At 43.4% G+C, this 18,780-nt stretch overlaps 1 protein-coding gene across 3 annotated transcripts in view; it reads right to left on the bottom strand.

The window, feature by feature from the left end:
- The window catches only part of TMEM87B (transmembrane protein 87B), a 278,511-nt gene that overhangs the window by 256,029 nt on the left and 3,702 nt on the right, over nt 1-18,780 (bottom strand). For 2 of the 3 annotated variants that reach the window (XR_012325607.1, XM_073791134.1), the window contains exons 3-11: nt 15,757-15,848; nt 13,814-13,948; nt 12,794-12,847; nt 11,082-11,172; nt 9,174-9,235; nt 8,751-8,934; nt 5,766-5,865; nt 1,751-1,844; nt 141-211 (exon numbers count right to left, since the gene is read on the bottom strand). Coding sequence is in view for 2 of the 3 variants with exons in the window: in XM_073791134.1 (XP_073647235.1) it covers nt 141-211; nt 1,751-1,844; nt 5,766-5,865; nt 8,751-8,934; nt 9,174-9,235; nt 11,082-11,172; nt 12,794-12,847; nt 13,814-13,948; nt 15,757-15,848 (883 nt within the window). In the remaining variant the exon portion in view is untranslated. The remainder of the gene's footprint in view (nt 1-140; nt 212-1,750; nt 1,845-5,765; nt 5,866-8,750; nt 8,935-9,173; nt 9,236-11,081; nt 11,173-12,793; nt 12,848-13,813; nt 13,949-15,756; nt 15,849-18,780) is intronic. The other variant, XM_073791135.1, reaches the window with a different exon arrangement.

Below are 18,780 nucleotides of genomic sequence, written 5' to 3'. Positions count from 1 at the left end.
TCGTTACTTTTTCACCTTCAACTAAATTTCTATATTGAGGTAACAATAACGCATGAGTATATTTCTCTCTATTATTATTACACACTAAAAATAATCCGATTTTAATGATACAACAATTTTAGGACACAGTAAAGGATATGAACCATACAAAAATGGAGTCAATAACGGCTAAAATAATGTCACCAAATACAACAGCTAAATGGTTAGAACCCTGAAAAATAAAAATAGGGGAAAAAATCTGAATGTAAAAGTTTCATTGTATTATAATAATTATCATCTGATGAAGAAAAACAATTTATCTCATATCATTGTTTTATAAAAGGCCACATAAAAGATGTTATTGCCTAACAGAACTGTGTTTATGAGCACGTGGAAGTTACCTGTTTTGGTGTCAACAAATGTTTGTCATCAACTTGTCCCGTGATAACGTAAAAGTGTGTTATAAAGTGGCAAATAAAACACAGCACATCCCACCCAACTCAGGCCAACCATTTCAACCTCTGCCCTCTCCGCACCAAACCTGCAGCCACGGCTCCTAAAGAAACGGACTCCTCATCATCCCCACATGTGTGAAAGGACATGCAAAAAGTAAAATAAGGAAAAGGAACTGTGTGGAAGGGTATAAACAAACCATCGGCTGGATGCGTACTCAAGAGCTGACAGAGAATCATATTTAAAACGGTCACATCTAAGAGGCTGACTGTGTAAAATTTTAAAGAGATACAATGCAATCTATCCATGGGGTGTTTATCCTTTCCATTTTCTTTCTAGCAAAGATTAGTTTTCTGTGAATTATACATGTAAATGCGAAGTTCTTCATTATTATGTAAGAGTAAAAATAAATGCACCTTTCAAGGAGCAGGTGTATCTAACCCAGAATGCAGATGTGTCAAAGACACCAGAAGAAGAGTGAAGCTTTTAACATTATTGGACAAATGTCCTGCTTTAAGGGTCAGATCAACCTACATGAAGTAGACGTACGTGGCAATATACAGATTATTCACTCTGTGCACAGTGATCTGATTTAAACATCTAATCCAAAAGACGTTTTGAGTAAAAATTACAAGGTTCTCTGAATCAAGTAAAAATATAATAAGCTTCTTAATCCCTCAGTTGTCAGCCATATTATTAAGGAAAACCTAGAGCTAGAAATGTAGGTGTCTTCACAGATACAAATATTCGCTCTTCTCTAGAGAAAAGCATTGCTGCCCATGTTGCTAGAGCCGTTTCTCCCCAGAACACTACCTCCTCCTGGTTTTTCCAAGCGTGGAGTCTGCTGAATCCCCCAAATTCTGAGCCCACAGGAGTCAGGGAAAACTTACAACCAAAGGAGACTTTAAAAAGCAATGACACGTAATATCTGTATGCACAAAAGGTAAAATTAACTGCTCTTCACTTACACGTTTAAACCAAGGGTTAAGGAAGAAATGAATGTGTTCAGACTGCATAATGATAAAGATGAATGTTCTTCGTGAAGAGCAACCACGAACATTTTTGAGATGGAGCTAATTCCTAGGATGACGTCAGGTGGTGTGTTCATAACCACATCATTTAAAAAAGTGCTCTGTTTAGCCTTATACTTTCAGGACGTGTTAGAAAAGGGAAAGAGTCCACATGGGGGAAAATAAACTCAAATTGGGCCTTTATCACAAATTTCCTATCTTTAAAAATTCATCTCAGGAGATAGAAGTAAAATCGTATTTCACAGCAACGACAAAAAAAAGTGCAAGTGGAATGATGTAGTTTTTACCCCAATGACTCTTATCACGCCTTCAGCAGCTGCAAAGATAAAGTAAAGGATCCCCAGTCCGATGACCCGGTGCATGACTGTTCCTAGACGAGGCCTGATACAAGGAGAAGCAAACCGAAAAAAGAGAAAGAAGAAGCAAGGTAAGTAAAATGTATCTGACTACAGTAACTGGCCCCATTTCCAACACCAGGAACGTCGCTATCCAATCACGTCAGTCCCTTCCCACCTCGGAGGTACTTTGTTTTGGGAAACAGCATTGTTTCCTGGGAAGAAGGCAGAAACAGGCTCAAGGAAATCTAGCCTCCTTCTCTAGGACTTGAAGCTGTACTGATGCCTATGAAGCAACATTTTTGAGGCCAGAGGATCTTGCTGCTGAAATCCAAGCAATATGATTAACATAACCCAGGTACTATGTCTACAGAATGGACGAGAAGAGTGATGAAACCTAGGAAGTGAGCGCCAACTTCTAAGTGTCACTGGCAGAAATAATCATTTAATTCTTTCACTAACAGAGATTGTAAAGTGTTCTGAGATGTGTCTTGTCAGCGATAATCCACTGATTCTATGACTTGGGCAGAGAAATAGCAGGATGTCAGGAGATCGAATCCCACTGCCTTCCCCTCTTAATATTCCCAAACGACAGTCCGGAAAGACTTCAGCTTTCATTCTTCGGATTGAAAAGAATTAAAATAACAGTTTTGATTCTTTGAAAGTATAAATGAGTTGAGAACATGCAAAGACGATGATTTTTGCGATTAGTCATTTGAAAATAGAACTGAAATTTCGAGAATTCCCTGGTGGTCCAATGGTTAGGACGCGGTGCTTTCACTGCCGTGGGCCCAAGTTCAATCCCTGGTCGGGGAACTAAGGTCCCTCAGGCCGCACAGCGTGGCCAAAAAAAAAAAAAAAAAAAAAAAGAAGAACTGAAATTTCATGACACTTGCAAATCAGAATTTATTATGAATATGTTTTAACTCAAAAACCCTCTTTTCAGAGTAATTAGAAGAAAAGACTGGTTTTGAAAAAAAAATACTTATGATGAAAACTGAACTAATACCCATAGCTCATATTTCAGACAATTTATCTAATTTAGTTAATCTAAATTCTGGTTCACTATAGCCAGCTTACTGGAACCCTGCAACAGCCAGAACTGTTACCGCTTTGTAAGGGTTGAACACAAGTTGACAGTGAAGGGATTCAGTCAAAAAGGGCTGAGCCCTCACCCACCAGCTCAATCTTCTATCCCTTTCTCAGCCACCACCCTCTGCACCCTGGCACCTGATGCTCGTAACTACAACTGTGAGCTGCCACTGGGACCCAGAGGGTTTTGTGTTCTATATACTGTACTGAGGCCAAAAAACAAAAGAAAGCAAAACAAACGAAAAGAAGGTTTCCTCGCTACAGTCTTGGTAACTGCACCAGTCCGGAGCTCAGAAGCACACGTGCGTGCATTAGTGCACGCTTACTGAGTGCACGCTGTGTGCTGCCCAGCGCACTGGGGCCTTGGGATACAGCAGGACACAATACAGGGAAGTCACACACAAGTGGGGGGAAGAGACAACAAATGCTAAGAAACACATCAAAAGGCATGAGGGACTAGAGCGATGGAGGATGGGCACTGGTTAGGGTCCCAAAGGGCCATCCTCCCTGGGGGGTGACGGTGAGGCAGAGAACTAAAGGAAGTGAGGGAGCAAACCATGCCTGGGATCGGGGGGGAAGCTGACAAGCAGAGGCCTCTCCTGCACTGTGAGACACGTGTCTGCTGTGTTTAAGGAACAGTGAGAGCAAGAAAAGCAGCAGGAGGGAGCAGAGTGTTTGGAGGGAGAGTGGCAGGAGATGAGGTCAGCCATCGGAGAAGCCACAAGATGGAATCTGGGTTTCACTGAGTGAAATGAGCAGAAAAGTAATGAAATTGGAGTTACATCTTAAGAGAATCATCCTGGCTGCTGCTGTGTTTGAAAAGACTGACAGGAGACCAGGGCAGAAGTGGGGAAACCAGTTTGGAGGCTACTGGAGTGTAGTCTCGGCAGGAGAAGATGGTGGCCTGGATCAGGGTGGTGGCTGTGGAGGGGTGGGATGGGCTCATTCTGGACACTTTCATCAGTCAGAGCCACAGAACTGGATGAGAAAGCCTCGGGGATGCCGGTCACTAAAGCAGAGGTCTGGGGCCTGAGCCCAGGGCCCCCCAACACTGGAGCTCGGGAAGACGAGGGGGCTCGGCACAGGAGACCGTGAAGGAGCCTCCACGATCGGGCACCTGCAGGGGGCTGAGCGGGGTCCTGCGATTCGGCAAGGAGAGGTCAAGGTGACCTTGACAGGCGCAGTCTCAGTGGAGGAATGGGGCCAAACCTCACAAGGACAGAAAACGAGGGAAGTGGGAGCGGCCAAGTACAGACAACACATCTGAAAAGCGCTGCTGCACACAGGGGAAAAGCAATGAAGGAGAAGCAGAGGAGAGGGCCATCCGGGTTCAAGGGAGGCTCTGCTTCTGAAGATGACAGAAGTAACAGTGTGCTGACGGGAACGGCCCACCGGAGAGGGAAACTGACGCTATCAGAGAAAACAGGACAGACTGCTGGGACAGCTTCTTTGACAGAGGAGGTAACAGGACCCAGGGCACCAGGGCAGGGCGGGGCTTAACCGCACACAGGGATGGTCCACGCCGTACAGGAGCAGAACAGGCTGCGTGTGGTCCAGAGGTGGGGAGGATGACACAGACCTGACAGCCGCAAGTCCCTTCTGGTGGCTTCTAATTCCTCGGTGAGAGAAGAGCCAAGATCAGCTACGCTGGATGAGGGTAGGGAGGTGCGAGGAGACAGAAGGGGTGAATGGTCTTGCGCAGAGCGGAGAGTCAGAACACGAACGGCACGGGGACCAAGAGGTGCCAGCAGCACTGAGGGCGCCCTTCAAGTTCAGGGTCACGGAGTGAATTGAGCCAGGCAGTGCGGCGGGGTGTTCTCCTCAGGCTGACGCCGAGCCTGCGCAGATGGAGAGCTGGATTTATCGAGGGAGGCTGGCAAAGGAGAAGGCGGAGGGCCTCAGGGGTGGCAGGGGTCGTCAGTGCCCTGCCGGCCCGTGGAAGGCGGTGGGATCAATAGGCCGGAGGCCACACCAGGGACCAAGAGTGCCTACAGCTGACGCATTAGAGAAAGTAAACAGGAAACGGGGGAGGCTGAAGAGTAGATTGCTTCAATGTGCCACCATGGAGAGGGTGCAGCTATACACGATAATAAATAGATACTAATCAAGTCTAGAAAACGGCCAGGGCACTCAGTAGTTGAGGGGAGGTGACAGGTAAGAGCGGCAGAGGTGAGGGGGTGAGGTCAGGTTTCTTAAAGGATCCTCACACGGATACTCAAATCACAGGGAATCCTGACAGTGAAGTGCTGAGGACAAAGACAATAAAGCAAGTGCTGGGAGCGGTGAGGGATGAGGGGAAACCTGGCGGCTGACAAGGCCTGCAACCCGAAGATGCTGCTGTGGTCCAGTGTGAGGGCTTGAGTTTCTGGGAATCAGAGGGTCTTAGGCAACAGGCTCTTCCATGTTCATGCCCAGGGACTCAAAGGTAAGAGGGAGAAAAGATCTGCTTGAGAGGGTCCCGAAAGCAGGTCCTCAGGCGACTGCCAGGTTTCAGCCAGAAATTCTGCTGACCCTGGTGTTTCATGAGAGCGCGCTCTCTTACAATATCTCATACACAAACATGACCCCTAACTATGTTGTCTAGGAAACAGAAAATGGTCTGAACCTCGAGAATCATTTAGAATTTTCCATAATCCTTATAGTTGATTATTCATCTAACTATGAAGTTACTGGAATTCAACTTCAGGATCTTTATTTGAGAAAAGAATAAAACAGCCAGTGCATGGAAATCTTTTAAAAACACGTCCTTGCAGGTATTTCCCTCTGGGATTTGTGTTAGGACGCTGAGAGGTGCCGGGTTTCACAGGGGTCATAGCGGAGATGGATGGGATCACAGGATGGGGACGCGGCGTCTTTTCTGGGCCCCGGTACTTACTTCACAATGCCGTATCCCAAGCTCACAATGATCACCAGGAGGCGAGCCAGCGTCCTCTTAATTGCAGATATCAACTCCGCAAAGATCAGTAAACTCTGGGCTGAGGGGGGGACGAAGGAAAATCATTCGCCCTGGGTCCATCTGGACGCCTGCCGCCAAGAGTCTAAATGGGTACTGTGTACACTTACGTCCTGACCTCAGACGAATTCGCCACGTTGAATTTAAAGGTCATCTAATCCAAGTGATGTTTGAAACCTCAATGAAGGGGATTCTGATCGGCTCTACTGGGCACAGCTCTCTCACGTCCACTGGAAATCCGTCTCCCCGAGCTCCCCTCTGTTCTTATTCTTCCCCTTGAGGTTACAAAGGATTGTAGCCCTTTCCTGTTCTGTAAATATCTGAAAACCATAACGCCCTCAAGAGCTCTCTTTTCCCCAGGTTGCCCTCATCATTTACTCATTCACGCTCCTACCGTGTGGCTATCACAGTAAAAGACACACCACGTTCCCTGCCCTCGTGAAGCCTGTACTCTGGTCGGGACAAGTAAACGGACAGAATTCAGCAAGTGCTGGAGGTCACGCTGTATCTCCCAGGATTGTGATGAAAGCGACCTAATCCACACGGGGCAGGAAAAGCTTCTCATAGGAAGTGACATCTACACCAGGGTTTGAAGGCTGAGTAGGAGTTTGGAGGAGGGAAAGGGGAAAGCAAAGGAAATGGCACATGCAAGGGCATGGAGGGAAAAAGAGACAAAGCCAAATATGCTGCAAGAAGTGAAAGTTCGGCATGTCTGCAGCAGAGCGTGTAATGAGGGAGGTCAAGAAAAGAGGCTGGGGCAGAGGCAGGGCCCAATCACCTCAGTTTTAGGCTAGGCCGTGAGTCAGGGCTTGTTGCCGAGGGCAGTGGGAAGTCAATGATAGTAAACAAGGGAGTGAAAAAGGAACTAGTCAACTACAGCCCACAGGCCAAATCTGGCCCTACATCTGTTTTGTAAATAAAGTTTTATTGGAACACGGCCATGCCCATTTGTTGTCTGTGGCAGCTTTCATGCTCCAATGGCAGTAGTTGAGAAGTTGCAACACAGACTACATGGCTCGCAAAGCCGAAAATATTTACTGTGTAGACTTTGCAGGAAAAGCTTGCTGACCCTTGGAAGAAAGTAGACAGCTTTATTTTATCAAGATTGCTCTACTTAATGGCTTGGAGAGGAATAGACTGTAGGCGAGGAAAACGCTCAGGAGTCTATTCCAGAATTTAGCCAAGAGATGATGAGAGTGCTGGCGGTAAAGACGGAGAGGAGAAAGCCATTCAGAAACGAGTTGTGAATCCACCTAACATTCTTGTTTTCAGTTCATGTTTCTCTGCCTTCTCTAGAAGAAACCACAAGAGACCTTGCCCAACACCTTGAAGAAGTGCAGATATACTAAATTTATTACATTTGCCTAACTGCCAATCTAGAAGCACAAAACAAAGAAGTCAATGGACACGACCTATTCTTAATGTATCCTTGCTGGGTCCTAACAATCACTAAATTATCATTGCTTGATTTTTCTGAAGTCTATCCTTCCAGGACCAATGCTAAGCAAGACAGCCTGGGTTACAGAATTTACGCTTGGGAAAATCAGAAACAACATCAACCCAGGCCCCGTCTGGCGCCTCTCCTTTCCACAGGACTCCTCAAAGACAAGGACGGCAGTCTGGGGTTTCTCTTCCAAGGGCCTTCTGGTGTCATCTCAGAGGGCTTGAAGGCCCTGAGGAAGATAGATGGTCTTTCCTTCTCTCCATGGATCTCAGGCTTTTGCTGCCCTTCACCCAAGTTCACGCCACCCTCTTCTAGACAGAGACGCCCACCACTGGCAGCAAAGGAGCTGACCCGCCTTCTCTGACATTCAAGAACGCTTTAACCCCCAGTCATATGCAGCAGCTCTATCCTTCCTTCTTTATCTGGTTTAGGGCAGGCACACACACATACACACGCACGCACGTCACTAAAACTTCTTATAGGGTAATAATACCTCTAACATGTCTCCCTGGATGTTTGTCTTTTCTTTAGTGTCTTGTACATGTCTTTTTAAACTTTTTATTTTGGGAAATTACAAACATTCTTCGACACAGAGAAAGTGATATAATGAACTCCCACGTACCCATCACTCAGCTTCCATAATTATCAACATTATGCTAAATTTGTCTCATCTATTTTCCAACTCACCCTCTTTTTTTTCCCGGAGTATTTTAAAATAAAGAGCAGACACAACTACACCCTTTGAAAACCTGTACCACGATCATTTGTAACTGACCACTCAGAAGCACGTTCCTGAGGGCTTTCTACCCTTCTGAGCTATCTCCCTTTTGAAGGTTCAGTGATGGAATTAATTGTGCCTTTACTTCTCTGGCCCTTTTGAACTCTATCTTCTAGAAGTCTGGGGCACCCATCTGAGGATGCCCCACTATATGCCCTGCCTGCTTGCCACATGCCACTGTGTAAGCTGGGATGGTATCTCCCACGGTCACATGAAGTTCTTTGCAAAAAGGGTGCAGTCACCATCCATCCTGGCACTACTAATTTTACTCCCTGTGGCCAAATTTTCTTTTCTCCTTTGGAGGGGAAAGGAGAAGAGAGGATGGGGAAAAATACAGAGAAATACGTTAAAAGGATTGGCAGCCCCCGATGTCCCCAGTCCAGAATTTCGTGTTGTTTAAAGCCAGTCACGGGTAGCTGAACCTTAGGGAACAGGAATTTTCTTTTCCCCAGGAGGGAAGTAAGGGAAAGCCAGCAAGAAGAAAACAGAAAATGAAGACCACACACATGCTAGCCTGGATCAGAGCCCTACTCTGATATTCTCTTCTTGGCTTCCCTCCTCTTCACCTATATGGTTGTTCCCAAACCACTGTATGAAGGTGGGGCGGGGAGTCCCCACAGCTCTGCTCACAAATGCTAGGTGACTCTTGGGTCACACCATATTCATGGACACAGTCACCACTTACTTGATAACCCAGTGCTGTTGATGTTTTGGTATTCAGCATAAAAAACTGCTTTTTCAAGCATTCCCAGGAAAATAACAGCTGCAATCCAGAACTGGATTCTTAGTATATCTTTCCAATAGCAGGCAGACCACATCAGCCAGAGTATGCCATATAAGATATAAACGATACACATCACCATGTAGAACTGTGGGAGGAGAAGCAATTTTAGTCAGTTAAGCCTTCTGATCATTTGAAAATCGACATTTCTACATTCAAGTTTGCAATCCTTTATTTTCCAGTCACCATGGAACCAGAAATAGAGGGTATGTCAAAGTGTTAGCTACTAAGGAATTACCACCACTGAGCTCTTAAAATGTTTAAATGTTCCAATTAGGATACAAAACTCATTTTTAAAAAAAGGAAGAAATGATGAGAGATACTCACAATCATCAGAGGCCAATCTGATGCAGAGATATATCCATGAGGCCCCATCATAGAAAGAGAAACTGGTGAAGGCAGGGTGGGGATAAAGAAATTAAGGCATTAAAATTAACAACCAGTTTTCCTTAAGTTTTTCAATGTAAGCTCATTTTAAGACTCCAAGAATACAAACCAAGTTAACGAATGCTGAATTTTAACCTTTGATTATGTAACTGTATGAAGATATCTTTACGTATTTGTATACATGCTCTTGTAAAGTGTGGGCCAAGTCAGATCTTATGCAGACAGCAAAGTAGTCCTGGTCTGAGATTGGCCCTGGCTGAGTCCCTGACCTAGCTGAGGACTTTGTCTTTCTTAATGTAACTTGGACAAATTCTGAACTCCAGGGACTTCCCTGGGGGTCCAGCAGTTATGACTCCGAGCCCCCAATGCAGGGGGCATGGGTTCCATCCCTGGTCAGGGAACTAGATCCTGCATGCTGCAAGTAAGATCCCACACGCTGCAACTAAAGATCCCGCACGGTGCAACGAAGATCCCGCTCGCGGCAACCCAGCACAGCCAAATTAATTAATTGATTAATTAAAAAAAATTTTTTTTTTAATTTACTGAACTCCAGAATCTAGTTTGGGTTGTTGTCTGAGAGCACTAACAAACAGAGTGCCGAATACAGTGCAAGACTTGCAAGGCTTAGCAACTGCGCCAGTTACTAACCAGCAGAAGCTTAAAGCTGCCTGCTGGTGTCAGAGGAAAAGACGCCACACCTGGGAAGGCAGGGCGCACAGGCTGGGGAGCAGGATGGCAGCGAGGCCCCTGCTCCCTGTGTGGCATGGTCTGGGCCCATTACAGTACCTCCGGGAGGAAGGCCTGCTTCACACTCTCCGGAGCAGCGCCCCCACCAGCTTCCCTGGGGAAGACCAGCTCTGGGCCTCCTTTGCGGCCATGCCTGACTCACCTCACTGCTTTCTCCCTCCTCTCTGGACTGGGTACCCCCCAGAGACAGAGCCTGGCTTCACTTCTGTGTCCCAGTGGGTGAATCAGAGCAGTTTGCAAATCCCCAGGATCATCACATGCTGCTTGGCTGCTGTCAGCCCAGCAGATACCCAGTACAGAAAATGACCACTAAAGCAATGCCAGGACCCATGGAAGCATTCGCTCCCTTGAAAACCGCTTAGTGTGAGCCCGCTCTCACACTGGGCACCAGGAGCTACGGTTTCACGAGGCAAAGAGCATCTACCTTATGGGCAGGCAGGGGAGCTCACAGACCGCAGAAGCCACAGTTGCCAGACATGCTACTTCTACTCCTAGGCTACAAACAGATTCTTTTTTCTTAAACTTTTTAAAGAACAAAAATTTTGAACCCCTGATGATGGCCATTTTCAAGTAACAGAATATAATCCACTTCAAGTACGATTAAGGTGTCACCTACCCATTTCTACATGTTAAAAAAAATTTTTTTTAATCTGGAAGGATGGAGAATTTTGTATCCCTCTATCAAGTTTAAAACTTTTTAAATTAATCTTTTTTTTTAATTCACCCTTTTATTTATTTTCTTTTATTTATTTTTTCTTGGCCACGCTGTGCAGCTTGTGGGATCCTAGTTCCCCGACCAGGGATTGAACCCTGGCCCTCGGCACCCAAAGCACAGAGTCCCAACCACTGGACCACCAGGGAACTCCCAAAGTTTATCTGAAATTAATTTAAAATTTCCATTCCATTAAAAAAATATATATTAGAGTTAAGATAAGCATAAAGTTCTAAGTACCCCAAATAAACAGATTATTCATTTTTGTGATTAACAGAAAATCATTTTTGAATAATGTGTTTTAACAGAGAATGTAGATTTGGGTTAATGACAAAAATACAGAATACAGTAAAAGCAGACAATAAAACATGCATACTGTTTAACTATACCATTCAAATTCCAGCTTGCATCTGTTTTTTCTGTTTTAATAGAAACAATAAAGATATGAAACCCATCTCTCTGTGTTTTGGCTACAACATCCTGAAACAGAAAAAAAAAAAATCCTTCATGTTATTATTATTTTATTTTAATTGCTATATAAGATATATCTAAACGATTGTCCACCACATTTTAAAACAACTTTTAAGAATTGAATTGGGTTACTTTAAAAAAAAAAAAAACACAGATAAAAGGAACGGTGGGCTGTGGAAGGACAGTGGGTAGTGGAAGGATTTCCTCCATTTGTTTTTTTTTTTTTTACCACCATCCTCCCAGGCCCAAAGGGATGGAGGAGGAAAAAAGCCTTTTCCACTTGCCAATGTTTTCTACTTTTTATATAGTTCTACAGGTTTCCCCCCAATGTTACCATTCTATGTTTTATTTAATACTACCTTTGAAATAGTTTTTCTAATATCCTAGTATAATCAAGCATTTATTTATTTATTTATACTTTTTGGCCACGCCCTGTGGCATGTGGAATCTTAGTTTCCTGACCAGGGATTGAACCCGCACCGCCTGCATTGGAAGCACGGAGTCTTAACCACTGGACCACCAGGGAAGCCCCAAGCATTCAGTTTTTAAATGTGTGTTTTTTAAAATTGAACTGGGGGAGAAAGATGTCAGATAACATTGCTGGAAATGACTCAGATTCGGTGTACAGGCTAAATTCCTTAAGGCACTCTGCTGCTAGCAGTCCCACTGAGGCCTGAAACTGCCCACTTGGACTGCCTGTGAACCCTGCAGTGCCCTCATGTAGCTGGACCAAACTTTTCACACTCCTCCTTCCTGAGTATTTCCTATCCTTCCCTCTCATTTCCTACTCCTCCACCTGTGACAGTTTGTGCAAAGCAAAGAGTTGGTCCAGCCACTGCAGAGTGAATGCCCTTCCACTATCAGACTACTCTGTAAGATGGTTGGAGAAAACAGTATGAAAGCAGAAGGGTCCCAGTCTAAAGGCAAACATCAAGCTCTTCTAAATCCACTTTCAGTCCCTACACTCAACTCCTTGTAATCCTCTCAACCTCTTAGTCTTCTGACTTTGAGTAATTTCCCCAAATTCCAAATTTCCCCTCCCCCTCGTGCTGCATCATGGTTTCTATCTATTTCTTTACTTCCTTAATGACGATACAGCTCCGCCCACTGCTGTGCTGCCTCAGGTATTTGGCAGCGGAATTTTATTTTTTAAAATAAAGAAAGACTACATAGAAGTTACTGTTAAATCACACCTTTAAAGAGATTTTTAAACAAAGACAGAACCAGGTATGTACAAAATTCACACAGACATATGTAAGGAAATATACTGTTTTAAATAATGCTTCTTGGGCTTCCCTGGTGGCGCAGTGGTTGAGAGTCCGCCTGCCGATGCAGGGGACGCGGGTTCGTGCCCCGGTCCGGGAGGATCCCACATGCCGCGGAGCGGCTGGGCCCGTGAGCCATGGCTGCTGAGCCTGCGCGTCCGGAGCCTGTGCTCCGCAACGGGAGAGGCCACAGCAGTGAGAGGCCCGCGTACCGCAAAAAAAAAAAAAAAAATAATGCTTTTTTCTTTCCTAACTCTACTAACCCTACTTTAGATCACTCTCTGAGTATCTGTCCATCAACAGATTCTGCTCAGTCTTACTCTAACTTGTATGTATTTGATTTAAAGGCAAATAAAATGACTTACCGCTGACCCTTCCTGGTTTGTAACACTTCCGGTATTTGTTCTTAGTTCTTTATTCTGGAAAAATAAAATAAAAGAATTTCATTTTATATTGTTGCATTTCCATAAGGAAAAATAGTTTCAACAATTAAGAAAAAAATGTGTTATGAAAAAAGTAAAGATTAAAGCTGAACACCAGAGAACAAACCTCACTGTATCCCAAACACGCGGAACAAAATCCTACTTTTGAAAAATTACTTCCTTAATCAGGGCAGTGGTTACCGTTGGCAGGGAGCGTAGTAGGAACTCAAAGGGAGCTCGAGGTGCTCAAAGGCCCTGACCTTGATCGGGATTCACACGGGTGGGTTCAGGTTGTGAAAATTCATCAAGCCCTACGCTGCTGATATGCAAGCTTTGCTGTAAACTTACGTATATTTATTATACCTTGACACAAATTTTTAAAACAACCCTTTAACGTTTTTATTAAAGACATTTTCATTTCAGAATTTACAGGACAAAAAAATCACTTAAAATGACCCACGGCCTCACCACCCAGAGATGACCGCTGTTAACATTTTAGAATCTAGTCTTCTAGGCTAGGAGGAGAAAGTGCACAAAGGAGAGTGTTCAAGTGTGTTAAATGCTGGTGAGTCAAGTACACTGAAAGACCTTCAGTAGGAGTAATAGACCTAGGGATCTAATGACATGGAGGTCACTGGTGACCTTGACTAGAGCTGTTCTGATGGGATGATGGGGGCAAAGCCCTGACTGGGGTGGGCAGAAGAGAGATGAGGGACGGAATGACAGCAAATCATGAAAGGATGATAAAAGGATCCTCTTCCAAGGATGATGCTGCAAAAGGCACAAAGAAATGGAACAATGGTTCCACTTATTATGTACTGCCACACACACAAAAGAACTAAACCTAATAATTGACAACTTAAGCACCTTCCTTTATCAAAATACTGATAAAACAGAAGTTGATACTTGCATTCACTGGGAGAAACGTAAATTCTATTTCAACATCGCAAGACAGGTACTCACATTCAATGAGGGAAACGTCTGTGAATCACTGTTGCAATCTAAGTTTTCATTTTTTGTTGTCCAACATTCGCTGCTGTTGAAATAATGACCACAAAAGTCTTCACTGACACTAAGTTCATGTTTTTGTGACAGCTCCTATGCAAAGTAAGATTCTACGTCATAATTTATTTCCACTTAATATCTAAATAATACCAAAAAGTTATTCAGCTTGGAACACTTGAAACACGCAATAGAACAAAATACCAAAAAGAAAGTTTTGAATATAATTTTCAGTACGATTGAGGTAATCATAACATTTTAGCCATTCTGATGTGCTCGGATACAGTAATACATAATATAATCATTCTCTTATAGTAATAAAAGTGATTAAGATGTTACTACAAGGAAATGGTTCACAGAGAAATACAAAATACTTTGTCCTGGGGCTACTTCCATTTTACTCCAGGTATAAAAGATTTTACAGAGAAAGAAAGCAGCATTTAATTACAAGGAAAGATAAACCAAACACTCAGTAACATAAAGCAAAGATGGCAAACCCAACTGAGTGCAGGGGGAACACTCATTTACACATCAACTAACAATGAGGCTCCTAGATGGATGAGGAAAACCGCGCTCCTAATGGCAACTCCCAGGCATGAAGAAAAGGTTAAGAGGCTTCCATTGGCCAAATATGAGACAATTTGAGCAAAATACAGAAAAACAGTAATAGATTATAACCCACCCAACAAAGTTAAAATCAATGAGTCCATATTGATAATTGATTGACTGACAGACGGATAAGAGAGAGGAAAAGAGTGCAACCTCATAGTCGAATGCTAATAAATGTAGAAGAAAACATGGAATTAGAAAATCATTGTTTAGCAATCATCACAGTGGTAACTGTGCCTTGATTCAGGCAAGAATCAAAGAATGTTAAAACAAGGACCGATGAAGAAACAGGATATTTACACATAAATACAAAAGTGTTTCTTCACAAGTTATTGTTAACAACAAGGAGAAAAGTAGTAACTTTACAGTGGAGAAACCTGGCAGAAACTTCCTTAACTGATCAAAGTTAATATCACCAAAAATGGGACAAAACAGTATACTTTCTGGTATGCCTGCCAAAAATATAACCTGAATTTAATCACGAGGAAACGTGAGAAATATTCAAATTGAGGGACATTTTGTAAAAATAAATGGCTTGTACACCTCAAATATATCAATGTCATGTCATGAACCACCCTCAACACCTCCACCCCCCCCAAAAAAAAACCCTGCAGAAATACAAGGTGATCCTGGATTGGATCCTGTACCAGAAAAAGAAAAGAAAAGAAAAGAAAAGAAAAAAGCTGCTAAAAAGGATGTTGTTGGGACACTGGCAAAGTTTGAATATGGTTTATTAGCTATTATATCAATTAGCATTGTATCGCTGTTAAATTTCGTAAATCTGATCTCTGTACTGTGTAATCTAAGGGAATATCTTTGTTCGTAGGAAATACACACTGACCTAACCCGGTCTCTTTTTCCTCTTCTCACACTCTCCCCCTCCTTTTCCCTCCTCTCCTCTTTCTGAGGTCTACGTATACTCACTAAATCTACTCACACTCACTGAAGTTCTAGGTTCCCTATTACTAATTTTTTGAACGAAGTGAAACTTTTACATTTCTTCTTTAAATTGAGTTGGTTTTCATTTGTGCGTGACCCACAGTCCCCTTATCAATGGTTTCCACAACTCTGATTTAAATATTTACTAACATTTTTCATAAGATACAAGGAAACTAAAAGATCTGTATTCTCAGAAAGCATATACTTTGATACAATTAAGGCGTTTATTGCCTAAGTCCCAAAATCTGTGGTACTTCTCTATTCCTGGCCTCCTCACTTGATAAGCTAATAAATCTTAAAACTCCTAACTTTTCCTTCATAGATTTAGACACATTTAAAATTTGTGTTTTACTTACTTCCAGCTCAGAATATTGATTGTGACAGGGATGATGTTCCAAAAGCCACACTATGGTAAACTTCACAGGCCCAGGGCAGCTGAATGACTTAACTGTTTAGAGAAAGGAAGTCTCATTTTACAACAATAATATATATACTTTAACATAAACTTAAGGTTTCAAGAATGCAATTTAAAATAGACTACTTTGGACTTCCCTGTGGCGCAGTGGTTAAGAATCTGACTGCCAAGGCAGGGGACATGGGTTCGCGCCCTGGTCCGGGAAGATCCCAAATGCCGTGGAGCAACTAAGCCCATGCACCACAACTACTGAGCCCATGTGCCACAACTACTGAAGCCCGCGCGCCTAGAGCCTGTGCTCCACAACAAGGGAAGCCACCGCGATGAGAAGGCAGCACACCGCAACAAAGAGTAGCCCCTGCTCGCCACAACTAGAGAAAGCCCGCGTGCAGAAACGAAGGCCCAACGCAGCCAAAAATAAATAAATAAATGTTCCTTTAAAAAATAAATAAATAAAATAGACAACTTTAAGGAAACCATGAGTAAAGTATTACCTAATTTCTCCAAAAAGTCACTGCAAAATGAGACAGATAAATTCCTTAAATTAAATTATTACAGTTAACCAAGGCTGAGGCTGGTAGAGTTTCTGGGGCAGAGTACCCAAGAGGTGGGAACCACACAGAGAAAGGGTCAATGAAATCTGCATACAGATCCTTGGTCTCTGGCTGCATAACAGCCTGCCCGTGCACAGGGACAAGCTGAAAAATTCTGAGTTCACATGGGGATGGGAACTAGCCAGAGAGGAAAGGCCTCAGTAAACACACCCCGTGTCTGAGAGAGACGCAGAAGAGTCACACCTTAGAAGTGGTGCTAAGTTAGTTCTAGAGTAAAGGCTACCCCTGATCCCTCCTAAAAGAAATTAAAAACAAAACTGGAAAGGATCGAACTGACCCCAAAGAAACGTAACTGTCTGCCGGAACAAAGTTGTTCACGGAACACAACATTCTAGTACTCAAGAATGTGAAATTCACGATATCCACTAGCCAACAAAAATACTAGATATACAAGGTGGGAAAAGTTGACTCATAATCGTGACATGAATCAGTCAATTTGACAACGATGTGCACTGTTCTGTGTGTCTATCGCAGTTCCACAGTGTTAGGATTACCGTAGCTTCGTGTTCAGTTCTGAAATCAGCGCGTAAAAGCCCTCCCACTTTGTTCTTTTTTAAAATTGTTTTGGCTATTCTAGGTCCTCTGTATTTGCATCTAAGTTTCAGAAACAGCTCTCGCCAGTTTCTACATAAGTCTGCTTGGATTTTGATTGGGATTAATTGAATTTATAGGTCAATCTGGGGAGAATTGCCAGTATAATGTTAAGTTATAGATTTATCATAGATGCCCTTTATCAGGTTGAGGCCATTTCCTTCTATTTCTAGTTTTCTGAGAGTTTCCATCATGGATAGGTGCTGATTTTTTTCAAATGCTTTTTTGTATATATTGAGATGATTATATGATGTATTTCTTTTATTCTGTTAATATGGTGAATTACACTGAGAGATTTTCACCAGTGGCTCCACATGACGGCATCTTGAATGGAGTAGCGAAGAGGGGTCACCTTAGCTTTCCTTAGGGAAAGCAAGGCATCTGATCCACCAAACAGCACGGACACATACCCGAGGGACCAATGCTTAACTTTGAAGGCACTAAAATTTGGCTCTGGGACTTCCCTGGTAGCACAGTGGTTAAGAACCCGCCTGCCAATGCAGGCGACACAGTTCCGAGCCCTGGTCTGGGAAGATCCCACATGCCGAGGAGCAACTAAGCCCATGCGCCACAACTACAGAGCCTGCACTCTAGAGCCCGCACGCCACAACTACTGAGCCCATGCGCCACAATTACTGAAGCCCGCACACCTAGAGCCCGTGCTCCGCAACAAGAGAAGCCACCATGACGAGAAGCCCGCGCACCGCGACAAAGAGTAGCCCTCGCTCGCCACAACTAGAGAAAGCCCGTGCGCAGCAACGAAGACCCAATGCAGCCATAAATAAATAAATTAATTAATTAAAAAAGTCATTCCTAACAAATATTTTTTTTAAATAATAATAATAAAATAAAATTTGGCTCTGTGAGAACTCAGAGACTCAGTTTCATCTTTCACACCATGGATGTAGGCGTGTAAAACTTAACGCCCAATTACTCACTTAAACAGTAACTATAAAGTAGATGATGAGAAGGTTGCTTGGTGAACGTGGCAGAACAAGGAGGCTCAGGTGGGCACTTCATGCACCCCCACCAGCCACAATGTTAGAGCTACGGTCATAGTTACAGAAAGACCTCTCTCCCATCAGTGCTGGGACACTGCCAGCTTTTACCTGACTAAACCCTCAGTTTTTTTTTTTTTACGTTTTTGTTCCTAACTCCCTTCTGCTGCCTCATTTTTCTTTCTTTAGATATGTTAATACTAAATTGTGGTCTCCTTTTAGGCTGATCTCGGACATTACATATTGATTTTAAAAAAATTCAAATTCTGTGTTTCAGTGGTCCATATAACTTTTTATTCCCCCATGTAATTTTTTTGTCTGCACCAGTGTTTTAAATGTTGTCTAGACAGTGAGACATGAATTTATTAAAGCACTGAGAGGCCAAAATTTTTTCCTCACCCACCTTGGGCTTCAATTTCCTCTTACCAAGCTCTTATCACCACTGATGATCTATATCACGAAGCTGCTTTGAACCGCCTTTGCTTTCTAGCTGATGGCTGGCCTACTTCCGTCAGCAAAGACCACACACGGCAGAATTCTCCAACAAATGTTCAGAGCACGGTGTGAGAGATAAAAGGGCCACGGCTGTGGGTCCCACGAAGCCAATTTGCTCTACCCAACAGAAAAACTACCCCTTACCCCAAACTTTAACTCTGGCAACCAACTGACCTAGTCAAGTTACTGGCAACACCTAGAGGGGTTAGTGCACAGTAAATATGATCCAATGTAAACTCATTAAAAATACTGCAAACCTCAAGATCT

This window comes from Tursiops truncatus, chromosome 14 (assembly GCF_011762595.2).
Source record: "Tursiops truncatus isolate mTurTru1 chromosome 14, mTurTru1.mat.Y, whole genome shotgun sequence".
Taxonomy (NCBI): Eukaryota; Metazoa; Chordata; class Mammalia; order Artiodactyla; family Delphinidae; genus Tursiops; species Tursiops truncatus.
The sequence above is the reverse complement of the archived record's forward strand: the minus strand, read 5'-3'. Positions and strand labels throughout refer to the sequence as shown.